The 17,823-nt window shown below is 38.6% G+C and overlaps 1 protein-coding gene across 1 annotated transcript in view; it reads left to right on the top strand.

Moving 5' to 3' along the window:
• CNTNAP2 (contactin associated protein like 2) overlaps nucleotides 1-17,823 on the top strand; it is a 1,215,871-nt gene that overhangs the window by 208,901 nt on the left and 989,147 nt on the right. The window contains exon 4 of the mRNA XM_006088715.3: nucleotides 1,550-1,697. Coding sequence (XP_006088777.1) covers nucleotides 1,550-1,697 — 148 coding nt within the window. The remainder of the gene's footprint in view (nucleotides 1-1,549; nucleotides 1,698-17,823) is intronic.

Raw genomic sequence — 17,823 nt, 5'->3', positions numbered from 1 at the left:
CCGCCACGCCAACACCCTCCATGTTTTGCACATGCGCATTGGTGGTCAGCGCACGTCATAGGGACCGGTTGTTTGGTTGTTCTGGTTGTTCCACTGTTCAGTCTATTTGCATATTAGCCTTTTATTATATAGGATTATTTCTCCTCCCCCTTATGTACTTTAATAATAAACATGCCATGAAAATCAAAACTCTGTCTATATTGTTCACTCTTATATCCCAGTGATTTGAGCAGTATCTGGTACAAAGAAGACTCTCAGATATTTCCTGAGTCAGTGAGTCAGCAAGTGAGTGAATCAGTAAATGATAAATGAATGAATGAAAGAGTTGTTCCAGCACAGGTGCTTAATTTGAATCTCATTGAGTTAGGCACCCTCCCACCCCCAGTACTACCAAGTGGCATCTGCCTGTCTCAAATCAGGTGGATTGAGAAGTGCTGAAAGGGTGACCTTTTAAAGAAAATTCAAGGGCTGTTACTCAAAGAAAGAGAAGAGTGTACTGAGGAGGGAGGAACAGCTGTCTGCCCTGTGATTTCCCCTTCTCTCTTTCTCTCACCATGCCTGTATGTTACTACCTTGGACTAGGTTTATATCCTTTCTTTTGCTCCCTTCTCTAAAAAAAGTTATCAGTTCTTCTTTTGAAATACCATATGTCTTTTTTCTAATACAATCCACATTGGTATTGACTCTCAGTTCCTTGTCACTGGTCATACTGCCCATGGTGATGTGATCTCCACAACCCAGGATCTCCTGACTGTGGGTTTCTTATTCTGTCATTTCTTAAAAAGAAAAAAAAAAGTACAACATAGTCATTTGTTCTTCTTACCTAATGGATGTTGAAAAAATTGTCAGTTTTGTAATGGTGGCATAGGAAGGTAATGTGAAGGGGATTTTTTTTAAAAGCAAGAAATAGGGTTGGATTTCAGGAAAAATTATTCATTGTGCAATTCAAATGTTAGAACTCACAATTTAAATGTTTACTGTTCCCTACAGTGGGTACCATATGGTGTTTCATTCTTTTAACATCTGGGTATATTGACATATATTAAAGGACCCATGGAACTTCGGCTCAGTTTCCATTTAAAACTGGGTTTGTTGCCCTGGCCAATGTGGTCAGTGGATAGAACATAAGCTTGCACTGGAAGGTCGCAGTTAGATTCCATAGCGGGAACCTGGGTTGCAGGATCCATCTTGGGCCCTGTTCAGGTGAGTGCAAGAGGCAACCAATCAATGTGTCTCTCTCACATCTCTCTCTCTTCCCCTCCTTGACTTCCACTCCCTCTAAAAACAAATGGGAAAAAAAATGTCCTTGGGTGAGGATTGAAAAAAATAATAAAACTGGACTTGTTTTCAAATAAAGGAAGTATATGTATTTGTATTATCATTTTCTCGTTTTTCTTTTTCCCTTTTATTTTAACAAATTGCTTTTGGTGTGAAGAATATAAAGTCCTGGCATCAGATAAGAAAATTAAGTTTAGTTTTGCAGGTAGAAAACATGGTTGTTTCTAAGGTATTTTCTCCCTAATTTGTTGATCTGATTTCCGCCCCCCAGGCATTTCCCGGGAACGTCAACTCTGACAGTGTGGTCCGGCATGACTTACAGCATCCCGTTGTTGCCCGCTACGTGCGCTTCGTGCCTCTGGACTGGAATGGAGAAGGCCGCATCGGGCTCAGAATTGAAGTCTACGGCTGTTCTTACTGTGAGTATCACACATGAAATTCATGGTGGGTTTTGCCATCTTCATGTAAAGTCTTCATGTAAATTGTGGCCTGTTTATTTTCAGTTATTTAACACTAGAGGCCCAGTGCACAAGTTTGTGCATGCGTGGGGTCCCTCTGGGTGGCCTACAGGGATCAGACCAAAACCCGAAGCCCAACGCCGCCTGCAGCTCCTACCTGCTGCTCCCGCTTATCCTGGTCCCACTGTGCCTGCCACAGGCTCGCGCCCAATCAGTCCCAATCAGGAGAGGCTCATGCTGCTGCAGCAGCACTCACCAACCATGATCCCTGCATGTGGCGCCCTCCCAAGGGGAGTGGCCCGCGGGATCTGGCTGAAACCAGCTCTCCAACATCCCCCGCGGGGTCCTAGATTGTGAGAGGGTGCAGGCCAGGCTGAGGGACCCAACCGGTGCACGATCAGGTCGCGGAGGGACTGCGGGAGGGCTCCAGGATGTGTCCAGCACATCTCACTCAGTCCCAATCAGAAGGACACCAGCAGCAAGCTAATCTACTGGTCAAAGTATCTGCCCCCTGGTGGTCAGTGCACGTCAAAGCGACTGGTCGACCAGCTGACTTCTGCCCACTGGTGGTCAGTGTACATAATAGTGAGCAGTTGAGCAGCCTTAGCATATTATTAGCATATTACGCTTTGATTGGTTGTTCGGTTGTTCTGCCGTTTGGTCTATTTGCATATTACCCTTTTATTATATAGGATGGCTTGCTTTCTCTGACAGTAAACTGCCTTCTGTTTTTATATATAAGTAAAATATAAGGTTTTTTGTTATAAATATATGTTTACATTTACTCACAAACACGTTATGTAAGAATAGCTTAAGAATATCTTAAGGATTGGGAAGCAATTTTGTTCAGTTAGCTAAAACAACAAAGCTTGTTGGTAAAATTGCCTGAAGTCTTATGAAATACTTAAAAAGAGAAACCTATGTTATTACCCACCTTTTTGGCTTTTTGTGATGGATTTTGAGTATATTCCAAGAGCTTTCTTCCAGTTCTGCTCCATTGTAGCATCACCATTCTAAAACCAAACACCAAGTTTTAATGGCAGTTACATTGTACTTGTCTATATGTTTTATTTGCTCCTTTTCAAATTTACTTGGCCATCTTTTTTTTTTAATCGTGATATATTTTTTTTAAACTCCCGTTTTTTATTTTTTAAAAATACATTTTGCATAGTTCTACTGATTCCACTATGAGAATTTGGGGGGATTTTAATTCTGTTACTACTGTTTCTGCTTATTTTTTAAAGTATTGCTTGATTTCTTCTCTGTCTCCTCCATTTCCTCCTCTTCCTTCCTTCTTCATCTTCTTAGCCCTCTTACCTGCTTATCCTCTCTTCCTTATTCCTCCACTAACCCATCTTTTTGCCTGGGACTTCAAATTCTTCAAAACTTTATCTGTGGAACTTCTTTTAGGCCAGGTTGATGGTGGCACCTAGAGATGACTTATCTTTGCTCATTTGCTTCTATAAGCACAGAATTACCTTAGGGACACACAATGACCTGAAAGATTATTGGAGGCTGTTTGAGGCCACTATGTAGTATAAATTCAATCTACAAACTCATGATTTGCAAACACTGGCTTTAGAATATGAACTCTCTTTTAAAATATGTCTTTCTCCTACCAAGAAATTTTGTTCCCATTCCCATTCTTCCAGTTGGCTGGAGGAGGAGGGATGCTGGGTATGGGCAGGACATGGAATTGGGATATCAGCTTTATGCAAGGGATCTCTTATTACACTCTCCCTTAACGCTTCCTGTAGACCCATAAAAATGAAAGCTCACTATAACCAGTAAATGGGAAAATGCACTATTGGGCAAGCTTTTTAAGATTAACCAAATACTTGGTAGTTAATAACAAAAACTATATAAAATGTTCACCTCTGTAAGAATTTAATTACAGAGATTAGTGAAGGTTGTCACTGTAATGGTGACCAAATGATATTTTATTCATGAGAAACATTGTTATACACTAAGCTGGTTAATACAAAGGGACCACGGAGATCATTTTTACAGTTCTATAGGCCTTTATTTTATTTGGTCATCACTTTATTATAGCAAATACAATGAGTAGAAACACAGAGTTAGGTCTTCAGGAGAATTAGATCTTTGGGAGGAAGTTTTAACTCTTCAGGTGAAGCCTAAAATGAGTCCGAACATAAATTCATGTCCTTTCAATACCACAGTGAGTAAGAAAAACTTGCCATGATAGATAAAGGCCATTAATTAATCTAATAGTGTTTATATGGATGAAAATTGTGAAAGTTAAAATTTGCTCAAAGACACACATCCTGAGTGTGAGCTGCAAGGGAATCCAGGTAAGTGGGTATAATGCCAAAGCTCAGCACCTCCGTTATGCTTTCCTGCTCCTTAATTCCAGCAAAGTGAGCACCCATGTGACCAGCACCAGGTCAATAAAAGATGCATATTTCACCCCAAAAGTACTCCTTGGGCCTCCTTAATTACATTTGTGAGAATTATCCATGCTGTTAAGGTATTTATTTCCATTAGTATGATTATTCTATGATATGAAGATTATACAATTATTTTTTCATTTCTTCTTTGTGAACATTTGAGTGTTTCTGGTTTTGATTATTTCCATAGAATTGTTTATTGATTTTCATAAACATTTCTCATGGATGTAGACCAAGGAAGGGGTAATACCAAGTTAGCACATGCATTTTTCCAAAGTTTATTAAATGACAAAAACTTTCCTTAAAGTCATTGTATCAAGTTAGACTCTTACAAGCAATGTATGAGGGTTTAGTTGCTCAAAAAATTTTTACATTTAGTATTGTTTTAGCCATTCTGGTGGGTGTTTATTATTATATCTCATTTTAGCATTAATGAACACTTTCTTGATTTTTAAAGAGGGTATGCTTACTGGTCTTTTCTGAAATGTTTGTTCAGGAATCTTGCCCATATTTCTATTGGGTTGTCTTTATCTATTTGTCTAATTGTTTTGAGTAGTATTATTTTATTTTATTTTTTATTGTTTAAAGTATTGCATATGTCTCCTTTTTCCCCCATCGACCCCTCCCCAGCCACTACCACCCCCCAGGACAAGCCCCCACCACCACAGTGTCCATGTCCATTGGTTATGCTAATATGCATACATTCAAGTCCTTGGTTAATCTCTTACCCTCCCCTCCCCTGCCTTCCCTCTGAGGTTTGGCATGTTTTTTACAGCCAACTCTGTTTCTTTTTTTATTCTCATTATGATATCTAGACATGTATCTTCTTTTTGAGATAGCTTTAAAAATAATTATTTGTTGCTTGTATGCATGCATATGAGCATAACCAATGGACATAAGACACTGGGGGGTAGGGGAAGCTGGGGTATTGTCAAGGGCGGGGGGGGGGGAAAGGACACATATGTAATACCCTTTGTAATGCTTTAAGCAATAAAAAAAATAATTATTTGAAAACCAACATAACCAATTAAATTACTTTAGAACTCATAGTAAATGATAAAAGCAGCTTGCCAAAAGGAAATAGCCCTCTGACTGTGAAACATGACAATGTGTTCTATAATCATTGTAAGTCGATTTGTAAAGTTTTGAGTTAGTGCTACCATGGACTTTTCCATCAATCTTGGGCTTTGGCAAACACAACACGCAAGAAGGAAAAATATCTGAAACTAAATAGGAAGCTGGATATTCTACTGCATATGCCTTTCTTGTAGGAGAAATCATACCCTTTGGGTAAATGTATTAACATTTATACCTATAGATGCCTATAGATGCCAGTGGAGTAATGATATATTGGCAACATAGGATCAAATAAAGTAAAATGAAAGTTGAAAAATAGCATTGTAGAGAATCGAAGATGGCGGCGTAGGTAAACACCGGAGACCGCCGCCGTAAACAACCACTTCAAAAATACAGCTAAAGGTCGGAACGGACATCAACCAGAACCACAGGAAGGCTGGCTGAGGAGGGACTCTTCAACTAGAAGCAAAAACAACAGCAGTCCGATGCACAGAGGAGGCGCAGTGTGGAAAATTTAAAGGTACGGCGGTGCGGCGGTGCGCGCGCAAAGCAGGCTGGTGGCTGAGGGCGCGGTTGTCGTTTTCACTCAGGAGTGAGTCTCAGACTCTGGGCTACAGATCCGGGCGAGTCTCTAGGGACCCTGCCTCAAACGGGAGAAGCGGGACTGTCTGGCTACGGCCCCTCCGAGGTTTGCAGCGATTGCTGGGACAGAGAGGCAGAGCCCTTGGGGACGGACTGAGAGCGGCCATAGCTGCTCCCTCCCCCCGCCCTGTTGAGCCCGCCCCTCCCAGGCCCTGAGCAGAGCCATTTGCCGATCGCCTCAGGCAAGGGCTGGACTAGTGCCTCCCCAGATTCCTACAGCCAGTCGGTCTGCTGGTCAAATCCCTCTAGTGTTAACTACAACAATTAAGGCTTGGCTAGAACAAGACTGCGCACAGAGACCACAAGGGGGTGCACCAAGAAAGCATAAAAGATGCGGAGACAAAAAAGCATGACAGAAATGGAGGATATGGAGCTAAGAATCGCAATTTTGAGGGCTTGCCATAAATTTGTGCAGAGCCTCACGAAAACTAATGAGACCCTCGATGCTACGATAAAGAAATTAGAAAGTAAGCATACAGGGACTGAAATAAAGAATATTATACCCAATAGCAGACCAGACGAGCAAAAGAATCAAACCAAAGATTCGACAAAAAACACCCAATTGGAAAAGCAAAATGAAAAAAGAATCCGAAAGTGTGAAGATAGTATAAGGAGCCTCTGGGACAGCTTTAAGCGGCCTAATATTGGAGTTCCAGAAGATGAGAGACAGCAAGATATTGAAAACCTATTTCAAGAAATAATGGCAGAAAACTTCCCCCATCTGGAGAAAGAAATGGACTTACAGGTCCAAGAAGCGCAGAGAACCCCAAACAAAAGGAATCCAAAGAGGACCACACCAAGACACATCATCATTAAAATGCCAAGAGCAAAAGACAAAGAGAAAATCTTAAAAGCAGCAAGAGAAAGAGGCTCAATTACCTACAAGGGAATACCCATACGACTGTCAGCTGATTTCTCAACAGAAACTTTGCAGGCCAGAAGGGAATGGCAAGAAATATTCAAAGTGCTGAATACCAAGAACCTACAACCAAGATTACTTTATCCAGCAAAGCTATCATTCAGAATTGAAGGTCAGATAAAGAGCTTCACAGATAAGGAAAAGCTAAAGGAGTTCATCACCGCCAAACCAGTATTATATGAAATGCTGAAAGGTATCCTTTAAGAAGAGGAAGAAGAAGAAAAAGGTAAAGACACAAATAATGAACAACAAATATGCATCTATCAACAAATGAATCTAAGAATCAAGTGAATAAATAACCTGATGTACAGAATGAACTGGTGATTATAATGAATCAGGGACATAGAAAGGGAATGGACTGACTATTCTTGGGGGAAAAGGGGTGTGGGAGATGCGGGAAGTGACTGGACAAAAATCATGCACCCATGGATGAACACAGTGGGTGGGGAGTGAGGGTGGAGGGTGGGGTGGGAGCTGGAAGGAGGGGAGTTATGGGGGGGAAAAAAAGAGGAACAAATGTAATAATCTGAACAATAAAGATTAAAAAAAAAATAACTAACCCAGTGGAAAAAAAAAAAGAAAAAAAAAAGAAAAATAGCATTGTAATAGGTTGTAATAAATGGATAATGACCTTCTAGAGATAGTTGGCTCTACTTCCTGTTACTTGATAAGACAAGCTTTTACAGATGTGATTAAGTTAATGATCTTTTTAAAAAAGATATTTATTGATTTTTAAAGAGAGAGGAAGGGAGAGAAGAGAAGTGAGGTTGGAGAGAGAGAGAGAGAGAGAGAGAGAGAGAGAGAGAGAGAGAGAAAGAGAGAGAGAGAGAGAGAGAGAGAGAGAGAGAGAGAGAGAGAGAGAAACCAACTGAGCACACTGTCCAGGGCAAGTTAATGGTCTTGATTTGGGGAGAGTATTCAGTGGGCTCTAAATGCAATCACATGCATTTTTATAGGAGGTAGGCAGAGGGCAGTTTTGCAGGCAGAAAAAGATGGAGGCAAGGCAACCATGGAGGTAGAGATTGGAGAAATGTCACTCTTCTCCAAGGAATGTGGGTGGCCACCAGGAACTGGAAGAGGAGAGGAGATTACCCCCAAGAGCCCGAAGAGGGAGTGTGGTCTTGACCACATATTGATTTCAACCCAATGAAACTGATTTGGGACTTTTGGCCTCCAAAACTGTGCGAGAACAAATCCCTGTGTGTTTTTAAGCTACCATATTTTTGGTAATTTGTTATAACAGTAACAGGAAGCTAATACAAATGTCAATGTCATTTTAGGGGGAAAAAGAAGACACAAAAAATATCTCTAGAGCAATGCTCTCCAGTGGAAATTTTATACAAAGATGTAAATGTTCTAGACCTGCTCTAATCACTAGACAGGTGTGGCTATTGAGCATTTGAAATATAGGCAAGACACCGAGGAACTCAATTTTTAATTTAATTTTAATTCATTTGGATTAAAATAATGTAGCTTAAAGGAACCAAAACATCTGCATCTTATTTTTTTCTCATAATCTAAACAAATTATGACATTTATGTTTTAATTGACAGTCTCTAAATTTTTCCCTGGGGGTTAGAAAACAACAGTTTAATCATTCTGAAGAGGCTGTTTTTACTGTCAAAAATTTGATGACAGGTCATTTCCCTAACCAGATCCTTAACTAGGTCATTTCCATAACCAGTATCCAGAACAGATTATTTTTTATTTGTCTATTTATAAAGAATACAAATTAGCCCTGACCGGTTTGGCTCAATGGATAGAGTGTCGGCCTGAGGACTGAAGGGTCCCAGGTTCGATTCCGGTCAAGGGCATGTACCTTTGTTGCGGGCACATCCCCAGTGGGGAGTGTGCAGGAGGCAGCTGATCAATGTTTCTTTCTCATCTATGTTTCTAACTCTCTATCACTCTCTCCTCCTCTCTGTAAAAAATCAATAAAATATATTTTAAAAAAAGAATACAAATTATATTTATGTCTTTTTCAAGAAAAACAGGCATGTTTATACAGGGAGGAAAAAAAAAGATGTGTTAAGTGCACTTGTTATGGTCAACTTTCTCCAAGTTAAAATGGTTTAGATTTACCTATACTGGAATTCAGACTGGAGTGGGCCCTGAGAAGATTGTCCTCTGTTTTTTCCGGAACGCAGTGAACTGTTGGCTCGAGGGCTCTGTTTGATTTTTCAGTGAGAAAAGGAATCTCAGAGCCGTGAGTGGGAAATGCAGAGCAGATAGATACACTCTCCCATTTGCCCTCGTAGGAGTAGCAGTGCTGTGGACTCCAAGGTCCCTGCAAGGAGGAAGTAGGCTTTGATCACTCTTAGAGAGAAGTGAATTTTCTCATCATTCTTAAAAACCCCTTCGAGGGTTTATCTGAGATCTATCTGAACCTGCAGGTTAGAGAATGGGGTTGCTCTTTGATTTCAGTTTGCTAGAAACTCGAGGGAGAGAACTCTCAGTGTGAGCCCTGCTTCGGCTGGAGTGTATTCTCCTTCCTGCAAATCCCCTCGTGTGTCATCTTTCTTCCATGATCAGCTCTTGCATGATCGCTGTGTTGCCTGAGCAATTAGGTTCTTCTCAAGGTTGAAATAAGAGGCTCACTGTATTTCAGGTGGAGAAGTTTAGTTCCAGGCCACTGCTTCGAAGCCTTGAGGGCTTCTACTGTTTTTGTTTCCTGGCTTGTCTTGAAGATAATATGAATTCCAGTTTCAATGAATTTAAACTCGTTTTAGATTATTCCGCTCCCTCTACATTTGGTTTTCCCTCAAGTTAAGTGGAAGCAAGTGCATGCTGTTATTTTTTAAAACTTAGAGCTATCCTCCATGTCCTTTGACTCAGTAAGCCGTCTCCCAAAACACCGATGCTAATCTTCTTACTCTATACCAAGGGGACTACATGAAGTAGAAGAGAGACCTCTCAGTCTAATAATTTTAAAAATCATTTATGGCTGGAGCACTCAAACATTTATTTAACAAAAGCCCAACACAGTGTATTGATTAAAGTAATGAGTCTTTTTTGACAAATATTAAATTGGCTTTAACCAGAGTCTTCATAAAAGGAAGGTTGGCACATTGAGAAACCAGTATAGACACATTAATAAACAATTTTTATATGTGCCTTAATTTGGATGAATAATTAATAAAGCCTAGTGATGTCACCCAATGCAATCCTGGTGGAAAATAGTGTGAGGCTGGGGGGAAGGCCATATCAAACATTTTTTTGTTTTGATATACACACACACACACACACACACACACACACACACACACACACACTAGAGGCCTGACGCACAAAATTCCTGCAAGAGTAGGCCTTCCTTCCCCCGGCTGCCAGCACCAGCTTCCCTCTGGCACCTGGGACCCAGGATTCCCTCACAGCCCCGGCTTTGTCTGGAAGGTCGTCCAGAAGGATGTTCGGTTTAATTAGCATATTATGCTTTTATTATATATATATTTTAAAGTATTACATAAAGGAGACCCTTTTCCCTGATTGATGATTGATTGACCCCCCACCATCACCACTCCCACACCTAGGACAAGCCACCACCACCCAGTGTCTGTGTCCATTGGTTATGCTAATATGCATGTATACAAGTCCTTTGGTTGGTCTCTTGTCCCTCCATCTCCTGCCTTCTCTCTGAGGTTAGACAGTGGTCTGTTCAGTGTTTCTTTGTCTCTGGATCTGTTTTTGTTCATCAGTTTATGTTGTTCATTATATCCCTCATATGAGTGAGATCATGTGATATTGATCTTTCTCTGACTGGCTTATTTTGCTTAGCATAATGCTCTCCAGGTTCATCCATGCTGTTGCAAATGGTAAAAGTTCCTTCTTTTTTATAGCAGGGTAGTGTCAAAAAATTTTTAAATTGACTTTAGAGAGGAAGGGAGAGAGATCAGTTACCTTCAGCAAGCATCTCAGCCAGGGATCGAACCTGCAAGCTGCTTATGTGCCCTGACCAGAAGCCCAACCCACCAGCTTCTGCTGTACAGGATGAAGCTACAATCAATTGAGCCACACTGGCCAGGGTGAAAATATTCTCTTGTAGGAACCACAGACTAATTACCATAGCTCTCATGATGCCTAAGCAAGAAATACTGCATGTATACTAGTACATTTATTAGTTTGCTAGGGCTATAACCACAAACTGTGTGTCTTAAGACAGCAGAGATTTATTCTCTCACAGTTTTGGAAGGCAAAATCTAAAGTTGTCCTCAGGGTTGGTTCCTTTTGGAGGCTCCAAGGGAAAAACTGTTTCATTTCTCTCCTCCAGCTTCTGGTGGCTGCAGGGGAGGGGGCCAGGAGGGCGTGGGGCAGTTCCCTGTTGGTTACCTTGTAGCTGCATCATTCCAGGTCTGCCTCTGCCTTCACCTGGCCTCATCCCTCTGCGTGCCTGTGTCTCTGTGTCCTCATATGGCCTTCTTATAAGGACACCAGCCATGGCATTTAGGATCCACCCTAATCCAGTATGAACACATTGTAAAGTAACTAATCACATCTGCAAAGACACTATTTCCAAATAAATCTCCATTTTGAGTTTCTGGGTGGATGTGAATTATAGAAGAACATTATTCAACCCAGTACAGCATATACTCATTACAATTGGTAAGAATTTCTGTTTAGATCATCTAGCTGGGCAGAGAAGTAAGAAACAGGTTTGGAAGACAACACATATTTTCCTATTGAAATTAGAAGTTTAATTTTGCATAGTATAAAAGGGTCCCAGGTACATAGTTATTGTGTTCATCACATACACATATGAAGTAAAAGATTTATGATGTTGCTTGAGAATCAATATATTGTGACACAGATTCATCAATCTCATTAGCATTTATTGAGTTCTGCTATTTGTAAATCATTTTGCTAACTTTAAATCCAAAATGCAAATCTGACCATATCTCACCTGTGCTTAAAAGATTTTAATGATGTTACATGGCCTGGAAAGTCCAAGTAGTGAACTTGCAATGTACTGCCCTTCCTATGACCTCTGCAGTCTTATACCCGATCATGTCCGTGTTGAACTTCATGCTCCGATAATACAAATATTTCTATTTCCAAATATATGACCTGCTTTGTAACATCATTCAAGATGTTCTCTCAGACTGCAGTGTCCTCTTCATCATTCAGCTGACCAATCTGTTTTACCTTTCAAGATTCAATGAGATGCCATTTCCAACAAGAAGATATCTCTGAATTTCCAGAATAAACCACTTTATTTTTTTTTTTACTCCCATTACACTATGTGAACATATCCAATGGAATATTTATCAAAACATTCCAAAATATAGCAGACCTTAAGATATTGGGAGAAGGGGACCACAAAGTCACCTTATTCATCATTGACATTCCATTAATTAGCAGACTCGAGTCCCTGTATTCAATTAATGTTTGGTGAACCGAACTAATGTAAGATGTAAATGATATAGACCTAATTTATTCCCTCAGTGAGAACTGATTACTATTTGATGTTGTGTAGGTTTTTTTTCATTGGTTCAACTGGGTACGATGTTATTACATCATATTGAATGGTGCTCTAGTGGCCTACAGAAGGTTGAATTTTGAAACTGAATATATTAATAGATGTTTCTAAAGCGTTACATAAAGCAAAGAACTCCATTGTCCTTTTTCTAATTTGAATGTGTGTAGACCTTGTGTTATTTTTATTTAAGGTTATTTTAAACCACAACCCTATGAGGCTGCTTCATGGATTACATATATAAATTATTTATCAGCAGAAGATAAATGTCACAATCTTATTAATTAATTTGAACTTTATATCCAGATTAATCTATAAATAAAAATAAATTAATATAGAAATAGATTTAATATCAAAGCCAAGTTATACATGGTAAAGAGATCATTAAAATTGTGATGCTAATAAATTATGTATGTAGGACATGCTGTGTTCTTAAGTTTCTGTGCAATAGATAAACAGATTTATATATTAAAACCAGAAATGTCCTTGCCTTTACGAGAAATGGAACTTAAATTCAAGCACATGTAATGTTCTTCAGTTCTTTAAAAAGGAGTTTGTATTTCAAACTGGAATTGGAATGTTGCAATGCAAAGACTATTTCTCTATATCTAATAGTTGGTGGTGATACTATAGCAACTGATCATTCTTGTAGCAGTCTGATATTTTTTGAGATGGTGACAATATACACTAGGTCATGGTTTTATTTATTAATGGAAATTTGAGTTTATAAGTATCAAAAAATGATAAGGTATTATTATTTTATATAATAAAAAGTTAGATACTTAGTGGGTCCCTGGATAGACATTTGAGGGTGACGTTTGCATTGAAAGGGAATTTAGGTTCTAAGAAACAAAGATTGCATTCTCATTTTTTATATCTTTGGTGATACATGCAAACAGCCTTTAATTAATTTGTTTTCACTGTAATTTCTTTACATGGAAGATAGTTACTGTTGAGTCTATTCAGTGAGAAAGCATGGCAAATGTAACTTTCTACTTAGCTGTAGGACAGTTGCAAATGACAGCTAGTTCATATTCTGGAGCTATATTTAGTATGCCCCTGATTCAGAGTTATATTTACATTATACTGCTTACTATGAAATTAAAATTCACTGTCAATAATTTTGAATGTTAATTTGACATATAAAATCAGGAATGTGGATTTAGAAGTAAACAAAATTATTGGTAGAGCATAACATGTAATTAATCCCCATGTTTGCAGCTCTGAATTAGGAAAAACAGTATTAGTGTATTGTGGAATAAGAGAGAATGAATTTTTCACTGTAAATATTACTCCAAAAATATTTTCATAAAATCATTTTCCAAGAAAAACAAACATATCCAAACAAACTATACACATAGTATGATAACTCGCTGAGATAAGAATAAAACAGTAAAAATAACTATGCTCAGCATGGTTTACAAATAAGGTATTTTAATTACTACAAAGAGCCATATGTACACACTGCATGCACTTCAAAACTAAAAGTTCCCAGGAGACCTCTCAGCCCAATCCCTTATTTGACTAATGAGGAAGCCAAAACCTACAGGGTTATGTGACCAGCATAAGAGAATTAATTGCATAGCAATCTAGAGCATTGTTATGACACTTGATACCTCTCTTCTCTGCTTAATCCTTTTCTTCCCCACCCACACTGTCTTTTTGTAATCATAGTGATGGCCTACAGAAAAACATTATTTTGTAGACTCCAAGGACTAAGAATTGGGCCATAGTTTTTACTGTAAGGACATATAGAAGGGGGTCTTTAGCAAGAAAAATATCTCAACAGCATTGCACATTCTACATATTTCACAGGAGAATTTAAAGGACATGCTCATTTAAGGACAGCTTGCAAATAAGCACAGGTCAAGCTTTCCTGGACTTTTGTTCAGAAAGTTCATCAACCTCAGTCAGTGCCTTCCCTTAGAGCAGCGGTTCTCAACCTTCCTAATGCCACGACCCTTTAATACAGTTCCTCATGTTGTGGTGACCCCCAACCATAAAATTATTTTCGTTGCTACTTCATAACTGTAATTTTGCTACTGTTACGAATCGTAAGGTAAACATCTGATATGCAGGATGTATTTTCATTGTTACAAATTGAAGATAATTAAAGCATAGTAATTAATCACAAAAACAATATGTAATTATATATGTGTTTTCCTATGGTCTTAGGCGACCCCTGTGAAAAGGTCGTTCGACCCCCAAAGGGGTCGCGACCCACAGGTAGAGAACCGCTGCCTTAGAGTATCTCAGCTCATGCAATATTTTAACTACTTTTTACATACATGTTCATCCTTATTTATATTAGGAGATTGCAAAGAGTATCAAAGTCAAAGTTATGCAGTCCATCAACATGTCACTTATAATATCTGTTTAATTTGAGGAAAGAAGTTAAATTTAAAGCACTGCAAATATACACTTAGATTCTTGTATTAGCTTTTATTCTTGAGTTGTTAGTCTTAATGATCACCAATTTAAATGAGCTTAGCCAGGGAGAAAAGAGCAAATATTTAAGATGGTTGTTATCACCCTCATGAATTAAAAGTAACAATGTAATAAAATAATTTCATATGATGTTTAAAATGTCAAGCCACACAAATGCTTGGATATACACTTAAAAATTAGAAAACAGTCATTGTAAAATATTTAATAATTTTATTTCTATAAGATTATATTAGACTAGTATCAGGTCCTTCATGCCTAGACTTGAAAAGAATTACAACCATTTTATTTTATACTTTTATTCTAAATTAAACATATGGTGTCATATTAGTCTTTTCAGCTTTTCCTGCTTATTGTGGTTAACAGGAAGGAGTTAAAGAAGCTGCCCAATCTTCCATTTTTACTCCCAGTTACTGGGGGAACGATCTTAGGGAAGAAAGAAGGTGGGTGACCAGGACCTACCTCTGCAAACATTCTGATAACTGTAACCCTAAGCACCATCTTATCAACGGAGTGTTTTGAAAAAGGTATCCCTGTTTTTGTTTTAAGTTGCTTATGGTAAACACATTTAGCTTCCCTGGATTTGTGAGCATGGCTCAAATACATTTCAAACCATGCTAGATAGGAAGTGCTCTGGACTTAAGATGACTAGAGAATGCATTGTGTTTCCTCATTTGCCAGCCAACAGTGTAGAGTAGACTCATTCTGGACTTGCCCAAAACTGCTCAGCATGGAGGTAGAACCCCCTGATTCTCCCACATGACCTTCCCAAAAGGATTCCAGAGCCTCTCATCTCCTTCAACTTTTATGACTTGTGCCATTCATTCTTTTCTTCTTCTCCATTTTTTCTTGTTTTCTATATTCTTTATAAATTATAAAAAATAAATAAATGAAACAAATTATATTTTATACTTTGGCCACAGTGAATATCAGTATAGATCAGGGTCCCTTATCCTTGACTCTGTTGATGTTTTGGGCCACATATTGTATTGTTGGGCTCGGTGGGTAAGGGGAGAGGGATGGAGGAGGCTCTCCTTTTCATTATAGAATCTCCAACATCCTCACCTTCTACCTAGTTGTGGCAACCATACTGACTCCAGATATTAAGAAATGCTCCTGGGGGACAAAATTGCCCCTGGGTGAGAACTGCTTGTATACATGGTGCTTGCCACCTGGTCATTGGCTCATTATATTGTTAGGAACTAGAGATAAAGAAAAGAGAGACATTTTAGTGCCTACTGTGTGCAGGAAGTATAGACAGCATGCAGAGATTTCCTTAGACTTCAAACTGATAAGGGTGATAGTCATAGTTAAAGTATGCCTTATAGATCCTTCTGATACTATAGGTAAAAACAAAACTGTATCACCTTATCAGCATAAATATTGCAAAGAAAAATGACCCCCTGAATTCTAATGTCTTTTAACTGTGATGTTTATGGAGAATCATGCAAAATAAGCTGTCTTATTTTGATTAATTGCCAATTCATCATTCTTTGCCAATAGTTACATCATCTTTTCAGCTAGGATCAATTTGAATCTCTGTTCTTCTTTGGCTAGTTTTTCATTTTCCTTAATGTGATTTTTTTAAAAGTTTGAGATCAAGATAAGATTGACTAGATCCTCCACACAATAGTTTAGCCTCAGTGTTATTTATATGGTTGTCCCTTTGCATTTGCATTTGTCAATAGATAGTTGAAAAAAAAGAGAAATATTATAGAATGTGCTTTGCGTGTGGTCTACAAATTCATACTGGTATTGTTTTCAGATACTTCATTCAGATTAAAAAAACAACAACATTGTTTTTTAATGTATAGATATTTTCTCTAAAAGAGAGGAAATATATAAATAAATAAAATAAAGCTTTGTCTTACTTCTCTTATTTATTGTTGACAGTATTACAGATGTCCCCCATTTTCCTCTCCTTTGCTTCTTTCCACCCAGCCCCCACCGGGAAAAGAGGAAAGTCTGGTTTTGAAGTTTTACTAACACCCCCACTGACCATGTAACACCACATGACACCACATGACTCAGGGAATATGCTCAGTAATCCAAGCTAATCCTTTCCAATCCATGCACATTGCTCTGCCTTCTCCCCCATCCCCCACCTCCTAGGCACAGGGGTGGGCAAACTTTTTGACTCAAGGGCCACAATGGGTTCTTAAACTGGACCGGAGGGCCGGAACAAAAGCATGGATGGAGTGTTTGTGTGAACTAATATAAATTCAAAGTAAACATCATTACATAAAAGGGTACGGTCTTTTTTTTTTTTTTTTTAGTTTTATTCATTTCAAACGGGCCGGATCCAGCCCGCGGGCCGTAGTTTGCCCACGGCTGTCCTAGAGCCTAGGCTGTGGTAAGAAATGCATATGATACAAATGAATGTGCTTTGAATTTTAAGGATTAAGCCACTTCTCTGTCAGGCTTCCTCAGAGACGTGCATAGTGGGGCATAATACATGGAGAGTATTCTATATAGAGGTCCTATCTAGAGGTTCAAACAATTTCTTTAGTGGGAAGTGCCATTCAATTGGCTTGGCTGATTTTTTGCTTCAAATTGAGCTGATCAAATCAGAGCTATTTGGATAACTCTAGGCAGCTTCAATTTGGTTCAGATGATTCACTTACTTTATAAGAATCTTGACCACAAAACTGATTTTCTTGTATAGGAAATTTGATTCGCTTTTTGGGAGGAGAGGGTGATAAGACTAGGAATGCTCTTGACTGATTATTTCCCACAATGCACTAGGATCACATTACTGAAATTTCAAAATTTTAAAAAATGGGTGATTTGGTTGATAAAGTGCCACTTATTTAAATTAACCCTTACTAGTTTGAATCAGAAGTACATCTGCTAGGAAACAGTGGCTCTATAATGTCCACACAATTCTGCAAAATAAGTGATGTTATCCCCACTTTGCAAATGAGCATACCAAAATTTGTACTTCCCCATGTTCAAACATTGGCAGTTTAAATTGTGATCTTTCCTCAGAAACATGTTAGGCAGCATAAAATCAGCGCATAACAGATCCACAAGGAGGGTTGTAATAATAATTATTATTAATATTTATATAATTATAATATCCAGCATATCCTGAGCATTAAGAATGTGTCACATATTGTGCTCCAT

The sequence above is a fragment of the Myotis lucifugus genome, unplaced genomic scaffold, assembly GCF_000147115.1.
Source record: "Myotis lucifugus unplaced genomic scaffold, Myoluc2.0 scaffold_51, whole genome shotgun sequence".
Classification (NCBI taxonomy): domain Eukaryota; kingdom Metazoa; phylum Chordata; class Mammalia; order Chiroptera; family Vespertilionidae; genus Myotis; species Myotis lucifugus.
This window is presented reverse-complemented; position numbering and strand designations above follow the sequence as displayed.